Source organism: Dendroctonus ponderosae, unplaced genomic scaffold, assembly GCF_020466585.1.
Source record: "Dendroctonus ponderosae isolate FM_Combo_2020 unplaced genomic scaffold, Dpon_F_20191213v2 Dpon_F_20191213_1, whole genome shotgun sequence".
NCBI lineage: Eukaryota > Metazoa > Arthropoda > Insecta > Coleoptera > Curculionidae > Dendroctonus > Dendroctonus ponderosae.
The window spans coordinates 11,365,556-11,383,203 of record NW_026017110.1 but is presented as its reverse complement, the minus strand read 5'-3'; the positions used below and the strand labels follow the sequence as shown (position 1 = coordinate 11,383,203).

The following is a 17,648-nucleotide window of genomic DNA, read 5'->3' as shown; positions in this document are numbered from 1 at the left end:
TTAGAATCACTGAAAACTGTTTTCCAAAATTCGCAGCGGGTAGTGTACAGCATCGATTTCTGTGGAACCCAGTAGCTGTCAAAACTTTCACATTTTTACGAATAACTCGGAAATCGTAAATTTTTCAGGTAAAACGTTTGACACAAACTTAACTTAAATTTTGACGACAAATCTGAAAATGAATGAAAAAAGGGGCGGTTCCATTTAAAAAACCAAAGTTGGTAACTACCACACGTTTATGATACACCCCGCATATTGAAAAGTAATTTTAAAATGTGGACCTTTTAAACATGAAAAACTTTCGTAGGACGTATTTTCTTGTAAACTTCATATTTACTGAGATATCGCACTTTGACGCACTAATGAGCAACCCTGTATATATAACTATAGGGCTAAGTGTATTTTACGTGGTTTAGGCACGACTCGTTATGACCGGAACAAAATTTGAAGTTTCGAAAACAACTGCATGTTAATCATCCTGTATATTCCACATATTAGAAATTTGTATCCGGTGAGTTTAGTACACCCAATTTTAATTCGTTAGAGCCCATAATAGAGAGCTGCTACTATACTGGAAATTAACAACTTGTGACGAACTTTAATATATGGGTTTAATTAATTCTCAGTATCAAAACCCACAATATTTTCCCAAATATCAGGAAACGCATGACAAGTTCATTAGCAACGAGCAAATAGTGTTTCCACTGGTTAACATATTGAACAATTTAAAGGATATTTAATAGCATCAACTACACTTTAAAGAGGATATGTATTGAAACTGATTTAGTTGAGTTATAATTAAGTAGGGCGAGTGCAGTAGGCTTCCGCCCACTTAATTGTCGGTAAAACCGGAATATTCTTTATGTTCTTCAAATCAGAAGACGCACGTACCTGCTTTTTCGTATTCAACCCATAAATTACACGATCACAAAATTACACGTTTTTCATTTGTAGTTGTTATAGTGGCAGTAATTGTAGTAGGAAATAACTCTATTAATACCGTATAGTATTAAATACATGCAGATTTAATAATTTAATCAACTTTGAAACTCAATGCTTAATTCAGACAGAATGTCAGCAGTTCCAATTTATGATTCGTCATATTATAACTAACCGTGCCCTTGTCGTCTCCACAACATTTCAGTTATGCTGAGGGCAATTTCCTCTCAAATGATAGCAAAGTAACTAAATTGATTTTGATCGAAGTTAAATAACTTTGCTAAAATGTTTCAACAATTGGGAATTAAATTACACTGTATTTTCGTTTATTTCCAATCAGTTTGGGCAATAATTGCAAAACGTTTTAACTGAATAGATCTGACCATATTAAAGCGGACTTCACATACGCACCCATCTTTAATAACAATCTAAGCATTGTCTGTGTATTATCAGATAATTCTTCAGATTTCAACTACGGTTTTGTTATTACAGATATACGTTACACGATTGTGGATTTTCCAAATATTTTCGTGTGTGAGTGTTCAATGTAGCCTCTGTAGAAGGGATCAGGCGCAAAATAGAATAATGAGTAAAAACACCGTTCTGTGCCCTCGCTTAAATGAGATGTAAGCTGGAAGCTAACTGCTTTATTCAACCAATTCCAAACAGTTTTTTGCAAATTTCTCAGTTTTTAATAAAAATAATTTTTTACTATTTTTTCTGTACTTCCAAAACAGCACCAGATGATTGACGCCAATTTTTAATCACGTAATATATGTGTCGTCCAAATATATTGTAAATATGTATCTAAATTACGTAACATTTTGTCGCTTCACTAAGGGCATGAGTGCTATCCGCGTGCTCTTCTATAGCTTAATAGGCTTCGATAAACTACATAGGCATTAGTTTGCTAATAGTAGATATTAGTTTTTCTGAGTCTATATCTGAGTAAATATCAATATCTGAGAAAATATAACTTTTAACAAAGCGGTATATTAATTTTACGTTAGTTAAGACTTTCGCCAGTTAGCAATTTCAATATATTGTTGACAAGAAAGTAATTTTTGTAGCCCCTAATAGCAACAAATTCAACCAATTGTGATATTAGGTCATAGTTATTTTTAAAACTTTTCACCATTTAAGAAGTTTTCTAAACTTTGATCGACCGACTGACTAATCGATTGCAATAAGTTTGAAATGCGTATCTTAAATATTGATTCGTCGTGTTAGGTGAATGTTTTGCAATTATTGCGGAACCCAAATATCGAACCTTTTATCGAACCAACAAGTCAAAGACATCTTATATTAAACATATGAATTTAAATTGTTGTGTGTGATACATTTAGGTGTTTTGCAGCCTCTAGCATATTGATGTGAGAATTCGGTTAAATTGTGGCTTCCATTTTGGCATCATCAATCAATCAATCAGAGGTCGGCCAGGATGTTGCCTATATTTCAGAATGAAATGTTCTTAACGAAATTTTTGAAACCAGTTCTGACAGGTGCGAACTATTAAATAATCAACACCATAAACTGCGCATATCATTTTGTGAGGTTCAGCCACTTTCTTGCCTTTAGGAAAATGAAGAAGTAAACTGCGTAGCAACTGCTTATTCTTGCACATCCAGTTAAAACTGGTCGCAAACTAATTTCTAATCAAAATAACACGGAATTTGTTGAATTGAATGTGAAAGCTATCGACTACAAAATATTTTCTATTTATTTATTGTAGTCTAAGAGTGCAGATGTTTTTGCTCAGCCATCATATACCATTGCAATTGCACACTTACGTCAATCATCAAACTCATTAATCACTTGATTTTGATTGCTCTGATTGCGTCTGCAACTTGTAGCCACTTATTATTTATACAGCGTGTTTAAGCAGCTCCGATAATGGAAAAAGCCAGAATATGTGTGCGTTTGATAAATTTAACTAAAGTTGTCTCCAACAAATTGGAACATTTTTTTGGTGGTAGTTTATAACAAAACCAAAGCCTATAATCAAAAAATTTGTTGATTATAGTTTTGACCACAACTCATAAATCAAAATATTCCTTCTTGATATTAGCTTAATCTTGTTAGTTAAGATCTCTTATGTCATCATAATTTTTGATCCAAATCTGGCCAACAAAGGACATAACAAAAAAAACCGGATACTATTTCTTTGATCCTTATTTTTGCCTCCTGATAATGTGAAAGCAAAGTTTAACGTGTTTGGGCATCGTTTAACGCATTTCAAGAACATATAGATCATCATGTGGTTGAAATGAAATTTTCAAATTGAAATTTAATTTAATTGAAAATTGAAACTAATTGACTAAACTTCAATCTATAGTCCATGTTCCTTTAATTCCTTTTAATGAAAACAGCCGACTTTAATATAATAGAAAATTCAAGTAAACATTAGCTTAGATTATTAATATCTACTAACTGCTATGGAATGTGATCAACTGGAGAAGTAGCAACAACGTACTTTTTTAACTTAAGGTGAAAGAGAGGACATCTCTATCCAGAAAACTAGACTATTTCAGGGCAGAACATATTTTTATTAATACAGTGGAAAGATTGCGCAAAAAGTTGTTGTTTTTCAACCGGTTGAACTATAATTAATTGCAAACTTCCAAACCGAGATAAGTGAATATAAGTTAAGAGATACAGAAATTTCAAAAGATTCTACTAATAAATTAATTGTTATTTCTTCTTCGGTTATTATATTAAAACATAACCATAGTCCGGATTTATAGGCATTATGCTTTTTGCAAATCATAAAAGCAATATGAATTTGTTAACTAATAGAAACGAAATGTGCAAAAAGGTAATTTGACGGGTTTTTTTGTGCTTTATTTGCCTTTCGTCCTTTTTGTGCTTATTTACGGCTTTGGTAAAATTTTTGCTTTTTGTTAAAGTAATTTGATCAACAATTTAATGCAACCGATCCACCCAAATGCTGGGTTTCAAAAAATATATATAAACATCAAGGCATCGAATTTTGTCATTTATTTTCTCTTATCTGCTCATCTCTATCTCTCATGAGCTCATCCTACGGTCTAATATGGAATACGATATTTTCACTAGTGAGGTGCCCGTGTGTCGTGTCGTATATTCACATCCATTGCTGTTCGTTTGGAAAGAACTACTTCTATATTTACCAGGCGTCTTTCACCTTTTTCAGCTGCAAAACAGTTAATAAGGTATCCTAAAAGATAGACAGTTTAATTGTTAGTAAAATGCCAAAACCGAAGTTCACTGTAAATGAATGGATAAAGCAATGTAAAGGGTTGAAATTTGAAAATGGAAAGTTATTTTGCAATTTTGTATGTATATTTTATTTTGATGTATATTTTTTATTCCAAATTCTACATACAGTACGACGAGAAATATAATATTACACAACATGTTAAAAGAACTTCGCATCAACAATCCCTCAAAAGGTTTACAAATAAACCTAACCAACAAACAGTAGCAGAATCTTTACAGTCAAATTCTGGCTGTGACAAACAACAATTTAATTTCGACTTGAAGACGCTTGCGGCAGGTAGATATGTTTCTATTCTAATTATTGTCGTGCTTAATGAAGACGTTTCGACAAAAAGTTATTTAATTTGTTCGAAAGAACTGGAAGCAACAAATAGCAACACAGTTTCCAGAGTTGTAAATGAAACTTTACAAATCTTTACATTCCTGAACCTGCGCCGTATGAAAAAGTTTTGTGTATGATTTCCGCTGCTGCGCCTTATATGGTTAAAACTGCATCCAACCTTCAAGTTTATTACCCAAACTTAATGCATTGCACGTGTTTAGCGCACGGACTGATCAGTTTGCAGAAACCCTTTGGATTCAATATCCTATAGTCAAAGAATTAATAAAATTGGCAAACGTAGATTTATTAGCGCGCATTTAAGAGTGCAGTTGTTCATTCCATTACCACATACATGAGCCAGTGCTAACTAGTTGGAAAACTTTGTTGGAGGCTAGGCTACGCCGCAAATGTTCAAGATTTCAAAAACTCCATTCACTGCAAGTAAAGCTATACAAGATTGTCATGCCGTTATAGATAACAGAGGACTGACCAATAATATTGCTTTGTGTAAAAGTAATTTAAAGTTTGTAAGTGAAACCATAAAATCTTAATAGAAACAACAAATGCGAAGCGAGGTTGAGTCGGTTCAAAAAAATATTCACTTTAGCCCTGTCATGGTAAAATGTATCATTTAAATGAATATTTAGCAAGCGCGTGTTTGAAATAATAATAATTTTACTTATTTGATTCTCCTTTTGTTCAGAATACATTTCAGTTTTAGGCAAAAGCAAGCAAGTTCTTTGAAGGAATTATAATAAATCTATTTAAGAAAAAATTATTTCATTTTACATTGAATTTCATTTAAAACATAATATGTCTATTGAAAGAATGTTGTGAATTTTTAATGCGTTTTTGCATATTGTTATTGCTTATTTGTGAGAACTCAACTTGGTTTTTACTCGCTTTCCGCTTAGAGTCCGCGATTCAGAACTCTAATAATAAAACATAACAGTAACACATATGAAATAATAATCCTTGATTAATAATAAACTTGATTGCAAATTCTTGACGGGACATTTTTCGACCTAATATCTAATAATAATCGAAGTTAACGAAAGCATCGAAAACATAATATAAATCAAAGCAACGACCACAACAAATAGGAAAGAGCGCCCTCAGAATAAAAGAGAACATTCCTTAGACAATGTGCTTGTGTTAAAATGTTCATGGCTTTATATCAAACATAATTATATTCATAAAGCGTTAATTAAATGTACCTAGAGAAAAAATAGTCTTATTTCTTAAACTCCAGTAAACCATCGCTCTAATTAAATTAATTCAAGAAACAAATGCTGCTTCCAGTTGTGCTAGCAAATAACATAATATTGCGCTACCATGTCTAAATCCCTTAGCCTGTTAATGTAGACAGAAACATGTGGATAATTTTGCATGACATCGAAAATTTCTGTTATGAAACAAATCAGGGAAATTAATAAGTAGCACTTTGGAGCAAAACCCGTCTTTACGAGTGAATCCCAAATGGCGAATATTCTGGAAAGGTACATTAAAGCTGGAAATTTGTAATATGCGAAACCGAGTTTTGCATTTGTGGTTAGATACTTATAATTGGAGCATATTGGAAGTTTTGCTGTGTTTATTTTGAATATTGCCTTCTGCTTTATAAAGTCGAATTTACAGAGAACTCTGTTTAATTCAAGGAAATTCATTGCATGCTCTGAGCTTTTATTTATTAGCGGTACTGCATTTTATACAGGGTGTGCCGGAATTTGTGGGCATTTTCTCAGATTTGTATAGGGGGGGTTAAAAAACATAACAAATTTCTATAAAAAAATCCAGAGGGCCCCCTTACGGAGATACAGGCTTCTTAAGGAGCCACCTGAGAATCGATCCTCTTAAAATAACTTTTAGAATACTTAATGCAATTTAATTATTTTTTAACACCATGAACAGTACATCATTGCTCTTAAAAAGGGCCCATTAAAACATTTTTAGCATTTCGGTTTGCCAGGGATGGACTAGGTGGAGCACAATAATAGTTAATTTTTTTTTACCTTTTACAATGAAGACATGAAAAAAAAGTATTTGGGTAGCTTTAGCCTGAAACTAAAAAAAGACACTCTTGATTAACGGTTCTCGACGAAAAAATATTTTAATTGAATACACATTTTCAGAACAACTTTGTACGTATGTTCAACATGAGCTTCTTCCAATTGCGTGTGTAAGTATTTTCGAACTACCAGGCTGTCGAATTGCCAAAGGTAAGTCTTCTAAAAGTTCTGGCAACATGTTTCGGAGAAATTGCAAATAATGTGCCCCGGTCAACTTGTTAGGCAATACGTATGGTCCTATTAAAAGTCCGATGATTCCAGCAGATACATTAATATGTTGCGAATTTTCTTCAGCCCATAAATACAAGTTATGGGAGTTTATTATTCCGTGCTTAGAAAATCCAGCTTTGCCCGTAAACATAACTGAACCGATAAAGTTTGCATAATTTCTGTGCATACGTAAAAGCCAGTTTGAAAATTCATTATTCTTCGTGGAAGTCTTCAGAAAGAAGTGCATGCTACCTTAAAAAGTGCACCTTTTGTCGGTGATAAGGATTCAATTCCTATTTCTTAACGATCCTAAACACAGTAAATTTTGGACAATAAAACCGGGCACTTAATTTTCGAACACTTATTGAAGGATCTAAGGATCTGCTTCTACCGCATTTTAAATATATAAAATATATATTGTAAATAAAAAAAATTAACTATTATTCAACTCCACCTAGCTCATCCCTGGCAAACCGAAATACTAAAAATGTTTTTCTGAATTTTTTTGTTGTAAACTTGTTAATATGTTTTTTTAACGTCCCCTGTACAAATCAGAAGGCATGCGCACATATTCCGGAACACCTTGTATAAATATATGGGGATTTTGATATTATGTTTTGCAACGTGTGCAATTAGATAAAGTACAGCTTTTTTGATAATCAGAAAGCTTTTGATATTCTTAATTATAATTTGGTAGCTATTTTTAATTTTTCGTAATGGTATTTGGTGCATTTTCAAATTTGTTTTAAATCTACCCCCCATTGAAAAGAAACATATTTAATAAACATATTTTGATAAGTGATTTCGTTCATTTGATGCAAAACAAACTGCAATATGCATTCGTGTAAGCTTCTGCGTATTTTGTTAAAATTGTCAGCATCCATAGAGGGAGATGAAATGATCTTCCTTTTGAGTGAAACAAACATTTCTTCGATTTGTAGGTTTGTAAAAATCGCCAATTATGGAAGTGGAAAGCTCGCTCCTACGTGCCTGTTTCGTGCAATTGCTTGTGTGAATAAAACAATAATAACTCTTTTTACGCATTTCTATTCTATTTGAAGTTGGATTTAAGATGTAGGCTGTTTTATTGTGTCTCTTTTATGGCCATAGATAATAATCTCGGGATGTCATTTGCCAACTCAGAGCATATAAAAATAAATTCAATAATAGTATAGCGGAGTGTAAGACAACATAAAACACCAAATATGCATTTCAAGTAGCGAGAGACACATCAATCTTCTTTTTCCATAAAGCGAGTTATGCTCTTGCCATTATTTAGGTGAAGCCATCAGCCACAGTGAAGCATATTGAAACTTCTTAAAAGCCTCTATATTTCATGTTCTTCTCGATGCTACTTACTTATGTTGATAAAATACCTGCCGTAAATCATAGGTGTACTAACATCTTTTTCTAGTTATAATATTTGATACCATCGTATCCAGAGTGCAACTTATCGATTAGACAGACATATAATATATAATCTGCAAGCAAAAACACTTCAAGAGCAAGAGATGTCAATTTTAAAATGGTTTTCTTGAAAGAAAGAAAAACAACCTTCTATACAAACGTATTTTGGGGAAAACATAAAAACTCCATATACCTTTAAAAAATGGCAACGTAAATTGTTACCTCATATTGTGGGTATAATTATAATTTAACTTAATTTGTAGTGTAGGTGTAAACGTAACTTTCCAGACAAATTAAAATTTATAACCACACAGCATTCAGAAAATTGAAATGGTAATGAAATTTTTATGTCCCTCTAGGTATTAAGGTACGGGAACAGCACAAAAATCTTATAACAGTTGCATTCAGTTTTATGTGCTTTTTGCTCGAGCTTCAGTACACGTAATTAAACGAAGCCAAAACAGGTGTATATAGCAAGATTCGGGAAATTACATGTGCTAACCCAATAACGGAAAACAAGAAAGTGGAAAATTGCTTGAATTGTAGATATTTTTAATAAAAAAACATTAAAAACAGTCCAAATTACGTCAATTAGGTCATGCCAAAGGAAACCTAATTGAACTTATGGACTTCAGACTGGAGTTTACTTGGAAAGCAAAGAAAAAATGTTCTCAAAAATGTTTAGTTTATATCTGAAAGATCTAAGCTCTGTAAAACTTAGATTTTCTCAATTTAATTTTAAACTTTGTTATAAAGTTAAAAAAAATTGAATTATTTTAAAGCACGTCAACGTGCATTTAGCGGAATTTGGGCATAGCTAAATATTATCAATACAACACTTGAGAACCGACATTTTTCGACCGAATTTTTGGATTTGCTTTAATTTCGTTGCTGCGAATTTGGTATAAAAAAGTCACAACAACTACAACCTACAACTCAGATTGATTTAAAAAGATGTATAACATCAGTTGTCAACTTTATATATTTGGTTAATTTGTAGTTTTGTGAGCACATTTACATTGTGCTTCTCAAACCTTAAAATTTAAAAAATATGAAGATGAAATGCTCAACTTGTCGATTTGTTTTATTATAGAGGCGCAAAGCAATGTACGAAGATGTATTAAATATAATAAGGACTGACTTATTTTGTTTAATTGTAGCTTTATTTGACAATATTTACAGGCGTATACCATTCTTCTACGACGTAGGAGCGTGGGAACTCTTCAGACGTTCTTCGTTCTATTATCATCTATTTTGACTCAGGAGTATAATAATGTATCCAAGTTTCGCCAGTTATTACAGTTCGATTCAAGAGTGCTAGATAACTTTTCTGAAATATGTCGAAGAGGTAGAAAAAACCTTGAACTTTCGTTGCTTGAGCTCATGCGAAAAGAAACGCAGCCCAACTTGTAGACACTTTGTAGAATCCCAAGTCCTCTCTCACCATCTGCTAGGCACTCCCTACTTCAGCTTACTTCAGCTCCCTACTTGATACTAAGCGAACCTGATGGAATCCAAATCGTTACCGTTTCCAACCTAACCGCCCAAGTTATCAAAAACAATTTTTGCTTTTAGGTATCGACCTACAAGCCGATTCAATACAAGAAACAGGGATATCGCTGATATTTTAAAATAATCTGTAGATTTCAAAGTACGTATCAGATATTAACTTAATTCTATGGAAATATTAAGCTACTCTGGTGGCATGAAATACGTATTTCAAAGACCTTCTAAAATATTCCCCACCGTTACAAAATACAAGCAAATTCCACGATCAGGTTCTAAACAACTTTTAGGACTTTCACAGCCCAAAGAAAGTAAATAAAAATAGGAAAAGGTCTCAGCACCGGTCACGAACTGTTCCCGATTATGCGGACCAGCTGCGTATTATAAATGATCTCGAGTTTGCGGCGCCTTTCCACGATTTGTTATATCTGCGTGGTTATTGCAACCCCCATTTGTACTGCTTACTGTCCTGGCCAGTTTTTAATTTTTTAATAATACCTGGAAATTAATTTCAATATTCCGAATGTGAAGACCAAGAATGCGCTTGTTGCTTCAATTTATCAATATCTTAAATAAACCGAACATGGAATACAATATAGCCTATTAGCAAATAATGTGTTGTATTAATTAGGATTTTGCTTCCATTAGTGTTTATCTCTTTATTAAACGCTATCTACATTTTGTGTTCTCAAAGCAGCGTCAATAAAAATTTCTAACATTAAAATCCTATCAGATATAATATTCGCTGCCAGCCGAGACAAACTGGCCGATATTTAAGACTCCGAATGAAATATTCAAACCACTATCTCAAATATTGAGATGTTTTCTCCAAATGTTGGTCGATCAAGTTAGGAAAACATCTCAGCTTCACTATCTGAAAGAGAGTCCAGAGTTCCACGAACTTCAGCAAACATAGCCAGATTTGTTATAGACTTTCGCTGGAGCTTAGAGAACCATAACGTGAGCCCCAAACTTGAATTTGAACTTCAAACTGGAATTTGAACTTCAAACTGGAATTTGAACTTCAAACTTGAATTTCGACTTCAAACTTGAACTTGAGCCCCAAACCTGCAATTAAACCTGCACCCAAGTTTCAGAGGTTACTTCTTAAATCTTTTCATCGATTGGTATTATTAAATCGGACGATAGTTTAAAAGGGCTAGAAGATTTGGATAAACTAGAAGCTAAGAGTACGATGGAACTGTATTCAGGACTCGACCAATCAAACTTTTGATATGATCTATTTATTACTTCATACTACAAGGTCATACCACCATCATATTTGTTATGACAGGGCTGAATCCGTTCACCCCTTCTGTTCAATATTTATTCTGGCCAAATCTTCGAAGAAGCCCTTGAAGACATGAAATGGTTTTGGATTGGATGGATGGATTTAAAATGAACGAGTCCTAATAAATACAATCAGATACGCTGATGATTTTAATTTATTTTCCGTTATTTTCTGTCACAATTTGGAAGGCTGTATCCCTAACTAATAAAATTAGTACAACAGTAATAGAATCAGCATTGAATATAACCGTAAAAAAATGTTCATGTATTTATGCGAGACCAACACGAACTTGGGAAACTAAGCCTACATGGTGCTATATTAGAACGAGTCCAACAATTTAAGTAGCTAGGCAGTGTAAGAACTGAAAAACTGAATCCCAAGAATCAATTAGAATAATTTTAAAGGCGGAGTCTCCTAAGGTGCTGAGAGTTTCGTGGACAGATTTACTGACTATCGAAGTAATCTAAGACAATCCAGAGCGGAAAAGCAATTAGTAACAACTATAAAATGTCTTAAAATCGCTTATGTCGATCATATGTTGCGAGAAGAAAAATATCGAAATATAGAAAGTGGAAAATAGATGTCATGGCTGAGTAATACTAGAGACTGGACTAGAATAAAAAGTGCTGAACAACGTTTCAGACCGGTGGAGGGCAGAGATGCACTCTCACATAGTAATGGCCAAGGTTAGGAAGATTGAGAACGACACATAAAGATATTAATTAATTTCAACTTTAAATTCAATTACAAAACTTCTTTAATGTTTTTCAGTATTTTTATAGAAACCAACTAGAATTTCTAAATAACGTATAATGTCAGTTCATTAACCACAACCGAATGTGGCTAGTATGTTTAAATTAATTTGTTTCAATGTCTAAATGCTTCAATTTTATCACATATGGACTTACCCTATAACCTCCGAGGTGATGCACGATACACTGAAAGAATGCATCTCGGCCTACTGCGGCTGATATATTTCTTATTGGCTCAGCAAATTCCGGTTGATACGCTTCAATACCTGAAAAATATTATCGAAATCAGCTTATTTTCTGGCGACAATATTAATATTTTACTGAGCAACATACAGAGTGATTCAAAATTGGCGTCATTTTTCTGGAGGTGTTGTCTGGCGGTGTTTTATGAGTGCAGAAAAATGAGTAAAATAAATTAATTGTTATTAATTAAGTTTGCAAAAAAACTATATTAGAAAAACGGCAACAATGTTTTTCAAGGTAATCTGCCTAATTACCTGTTGCTTCGTAATTATTTAAAACTCCGGTAACCATGGATAAATAGAGAGTGACGATAAGATAGACAAGGATAAACGGCAAATTCAACAGAAACCGTTGAATGACGGAACCTATTTCTAAGCTCATAACCTCGAATTATTAATCGGTTTTGAGTATGTAACTCCAAACAAGTGCCTGTGTAATGACCTTATTATGCACTCTTCTCGAGCAGCTTCTTGTATTCGGTTAATTAACTCCTGCTCAATTTATGCCGGTGTTCAGTAATCCATAGGTTTAATGTGATCTTATATACGTGGTAGGAATGTAGCCGGTATTTTTTTGGTGCCTGGGAAAGTGTCAGTTGTTGTGCAATGTTCTCTGTGCCCCTGAAAGATTCTTCTGCAATTATGTCCAATACTTGTTCCTCTGTGTTTGGAACCGGAACATCTATTGTCGTCCACTATGGGCTATCCACCTGTAACTGTCTGTTAATGTTAAAAAATTGTACAAGAGAACTTTTTTAACATCAAAAGTTTTCGTAATTTGAAGCAAAGATCGTAGTTTTTCGTTTTGAACGTTTAAGTATTCCAATATGCTTCCAGTTAAACATGAAACACTTTCAAAATAATGCTTAATAACAAAGTTGAAATTCGATTTTCAATTGTTAATATCTTCATGAAATGTTCTTCTCGTACATTCCAAGTGAGCCTCTATTACCCCTTAAAAGGAATGACACCAATTTTGAATCACCATGTATATGTATATTAAGAGTGGACTTATAATTCTTTACGAGGAATAAATTCTTTACCAGCATATTCATAACTCTGAGAAAAACAAGTTGAACAAATTTGATTTAAACTAAGCATGTTGAATTTAAAACTAATGAATTCATCGGTAGACCTAATAAACAGAGACAAATGGTATTTCAGAATTATTTGTTCGATCCATACGGACGTATAATATTTCACGAGAAATGCAAGAACTGGATCCTTCTTTTTTTAAATATATAGCCCCCGGAGTACTTTTCTGAAAGTTTCACTGATAATTCAATTTTCAGCTGAGTGTCTTTTTTCGTTGCGAGGTTTTGCTGCGGGGTTTCGAGATTTTTCTACTATACATTTTTACTTTCTCGCGGCGTCCATATCAACCGATTTGTTGCAGTTTGCATATAACACTGTAATGAAATATCCGGTAGACTCAATAACTAAAAGCGAAATTGCATTTCAGAATTATGTTTTCATCCTGTTAAAACAATATAATATTTCCCGAGAAATGCCAGAACTAAATCGTTCATTTTTAAATATAAACCATCCAGGGTAGTTTTCTGAAAATTTTGTTGATAGTTGGATTTTCAGCTCAGTGGCTTTTTTCGTTGTCAGATCGAAAATTCCTGCCTTCGGGTTCTCGAAACACTTATATACTTGTATTGTTACTATTTCACAAAATGCAAATCAAGATTCGTTATTTGTAAATAAATTGTTGTTCATTGTGTTACTGTACTACTATTTACTAAAAACAGTATTATATATTAGATAAATCAGAATTGTTGCTACAGTATATAACGGGAAGATAATAGAACACTTTCTTACAATTTTGAGCGCAAATTGTGAATATAAATGTATTAACACTTTGAAGTCGGTATATAAGTAAATAACTTCATAGAACATAATTTCACGTTACGTCATATTTCAGACTTGGTATTTCACAACATATGAGGACTGAGGAAACTATAAGGATCACTTATTTTCCATATTCAGAAAGAATGTAACAGTAGTCGGTTGAGGCGCTCGATGGATAATAGAACTTCAATAACATCATTGACTAGTTATTATATTAGATCTTGAGGATAAAGGAGAATGTGTTTAATCTGCATCCCTTCCATGGGCAGGAGATATTATAAGAATAGTAATAATGTTATGAATACGTTATAATAATTTAATCCTTTTTTCACTTTTGTCTGCTTGTCTTTTGCGGATTGTGCAGATAACATACGTGTGTGGTTAGGACGCTCTTTTTTACATGAATTTAACTCGATAGAATCTGAATAAATATTTTCTCATTACAAATGTTATGCCATTTGTTCCATACACCTGATGTAATATTAGTTAGACAGCGAGGAAGAGACTCAGGAAGAAGTAATTCCAAGGAGAGAACCTTAATGATGCCCCTGCAAAAAATAATTAAAATACGTGTATTATCCAGTTGTACAGGGTTATTGATTGAAGTTTGGCCTCCCCGTGTTAGTATTTAATTAAAAGTCGTAGATATTAACGTCTAGTTTATTTTAGAATAACACCAATTGATACAGGGTGTCTCAAATTCAAAAGGCAGTACAAACTTACCTTTTCTTAAATGGAAGGCCGTCCTTTTTATTGCATATTCGAGCTATTACTAAAATTCTGGGCCCATTCCATATAAATGTTCTATAGTGATTTTTAACTGTTTTTGAGTTAATCGCCAATATCAATCGAACTTTCGCCACCCCGTTGTTGCGGCTAATTGGAAATTTGGAGCAAAATATTATATACAAAAGTTGTAGATATTGACATCCAGTTTATTTTAAGACATGTAATAAATAAATAATAATTCTTTATTTATTCTATTACTCATTCTTAGTCTGTGGATTATTATCGTATCCTTTCTGCTTATCGGTGGCATTCTACTGGTTGGTAAGTTAGTTTGAAGGCTTGATAAGTTCGAACTTGATCCTGTGCACTGAAGCTGCCACTTGGCAAAGATTTTATAATCTCTTTTAATATGAAAGTATTTAGCGATTTTAGAAGAACCTGCTACTTTGAATTAATAGCTAGCTTATAGCTTAGATATATAAAAAATATTTTTTAAGGAAAAAATGAATTGCAGGAACTCTAAATCTCAAATCTCAAAATCAAAGGGAACAATGGGACCGGTAAATTAAATAGGAACATTAACAGACGAGTTCATCATGAAATGGAGGCGAATATGTATGGGGGTCAAATCCGAATTTTGCAAATACTAGTGAGCCAGAAACAAAAAAGTGATGAAATGGGTAGTAGTGTTTTCGAAGAACAAGCACAGACAATTAGATCATAAATGTATACACACCCGGAAAACCCAAGATCAGCGCAAAAAGCATGTAAGAACACCTTACGCTATTAATATTACGCACGAAAAATTTGTTCCTAAGGTGTTTATTTCACTGGTCAATTTAATAAATAAAACGCAACGTCCGGTAAAACATCATAATTGACTTTTTCCATGTCAAAAAAATGTTAAATATTAATATTCAAGAGTATGCGAATTCATTGCCTGCCATTTCTATTACATTATAATATCATATAGACATATCAATACCGCGCCCTTCTCTTTCCATCTTAATTTCTGACGTCATAATAAGAGCATTATATCATATTTCATAAAGTCGCAAAACACTGTTTCAGCGTACATTTTCGCATTTACACCCGAAAAATGACTGGGAATTAGAGGCGAAATTGCAAACAAAAACTTCACGGAGGACTTTTGCATGCTTGGCTGTGTTGGCAAATACATGGCGGAACGGCAGCAAAAACATATGACAGTGTTATATATCATTCCATTTTTCCATTTTCATAAACATTAAATGGGGACGAATTTTTGCAACAGGTTTGAGCTAAAAATCCCAAACCTAATTAACTTTTGATTAATTTATCACGACCTTTTTGTTTCTTGTTTTGGTCAAATCAGCATAAATAATGGATTCATATGTTTCATATTTTAATATGACTCTGGGAGAGTACCACAACCAAGGTGTATTCCAAATTAACGATATGAAATGGGCTTTTTTGGGTGAGTAATATGATTATTAATTATCAAACAGTAAAGGTTTATCTTACATCCTAGAGAATTCCAATCTAATTTTCAACTTAATGTTTAAACAATTAACCCTTCATTAATCAACTTTTCCTTAATTGAACGTTGTAGCATAACTCTTTACGAGTAAAATAGACTCTCAGAGAAGTCGCTCCGACGTCTCAAAAAATCCTAATTTAGGATCTGGCAAGAGCCTTTTTTTAATAACAACTAGGAATGAACAAAAAGTTATGAAAATTTTAAGCTAAAATGTATACCACTTAAAAAGTGTACAAATAGCTTCAAAAAAGTTATAGTACGAGTTTTTGAAGCAGAACTATTTTTTCGTTTTTTGAGTAAACAAATGAACTGATTTTAATTTAGTTTGCCTTATATTGTAGGTATTTTTAATACTTGAACAAAAGCATTCAACTTTTTTTCAATAGCATAAACGGTTCAAAAGCGATTCGCAAGAAAACGATTTTTCGCACAATCTTTACCTTCATCTATTTAGTGCCAAAGACATATTAAAAATCCATTTTTTTGCTTTAGATCTGCTAAACTCTCTATTATTTTATTGAAGCACGGAAAATTTCAGCGTGATGTGCCAATCAATGCCATTTATTAATGTCAGAGGAATATTCGGTTCCCAAATTGTTTGATAAAAAAAATCAAATATGTACCTCTAAATCAACAAAACATCTATTGATTGATAATTGATTGCTTCTCCTCACTTAATCTCTAGTGAAATATTTTGGTTACCATTTGAAATTCTCAAGTTGGTCCCTGCCTAGGCTACAAGGAACATTTTTTTGTAGAAAAAAATTGTTTTTGTTTTCCCGAAATATTTAAGCGTTTTAAGATAAAAGAAACCACCCTGTATATTTAGAAAATACTGCTGCAATAACGGTCTATATTTGTTCTTAAACTGTTTTTTATTGCTAAATTGACGGTTGGCAAATAAACTTGAAAAACTTTAATTCCTATATTTCATAGAATTGGTGTCAAGTTTAGCGGGTTTGGGACGGTGAACAGAAACTCTTTATTTTCTTGAAAAAGCCTACGTTTCGACTATATATTTAGTCGTCCTCAGGGCTAAAAATTACATACATAGGGAAGTTACAAATTGAAGGATTAGAATGTTACACTACGAAAAAAAAACCATCAAACTGAACAAAAAAGTAAAACAAACATTTAGATCAGATCAGAAAAGAATTATATGACAACATCATTCGAACTGTGAGTGTGGGCGGTTATACTTTGTCAAAAAAAACCAAAAAACCAATCAGTGCCGTCCATGCGTTCTGACTATAAGCATAAGTGACATACCTATTCAACATTAAAGGGCTTCATGTCAAGACAATGACCACATATCCACAAAAAACACGAATTCTGGTTGATAACGCACATAAATACGTTTTTCCCGGGCAGACTCAGACGCAGACGGGCGATTTCACTGGCAGCACATATTGAATTGAAGCAATGTATAAGTATTTTATCTAGGAACGCTGAAGAATGTTTTTTTGATTGTTCTTGTTTCCATTTAGGCTTTGTTTATAGATGTTCAATATATGGTTGTATTGGATGTTCAGCCCTTGTGTATCAATTCT

At 33.0% G+C, this 17,648-nt stretch overlaps 1 protein-coding gene across 1 annotated transcript in view; it reads right to left on the bottom strand.

Annotated features, from left to right (window-relative positions):
- LOC109536020 (lachesin) overlaps positions 1 to 17,648 on the bottom strand; it is a gene marked incomplete at its 3' end in the record, with an annotated part of 219,347 nt that overhangs the window by 95,473 nt on the left and 106,226 nt on the right. Inside the window, 1 exon segment of the mRNA XM_048661141.1 lies at positions 11,911 to 12,020. Within this exon segment, the coding sequence (XP_048517098.1) occupies positions 11,911 to 12,020 (110 nt within the window).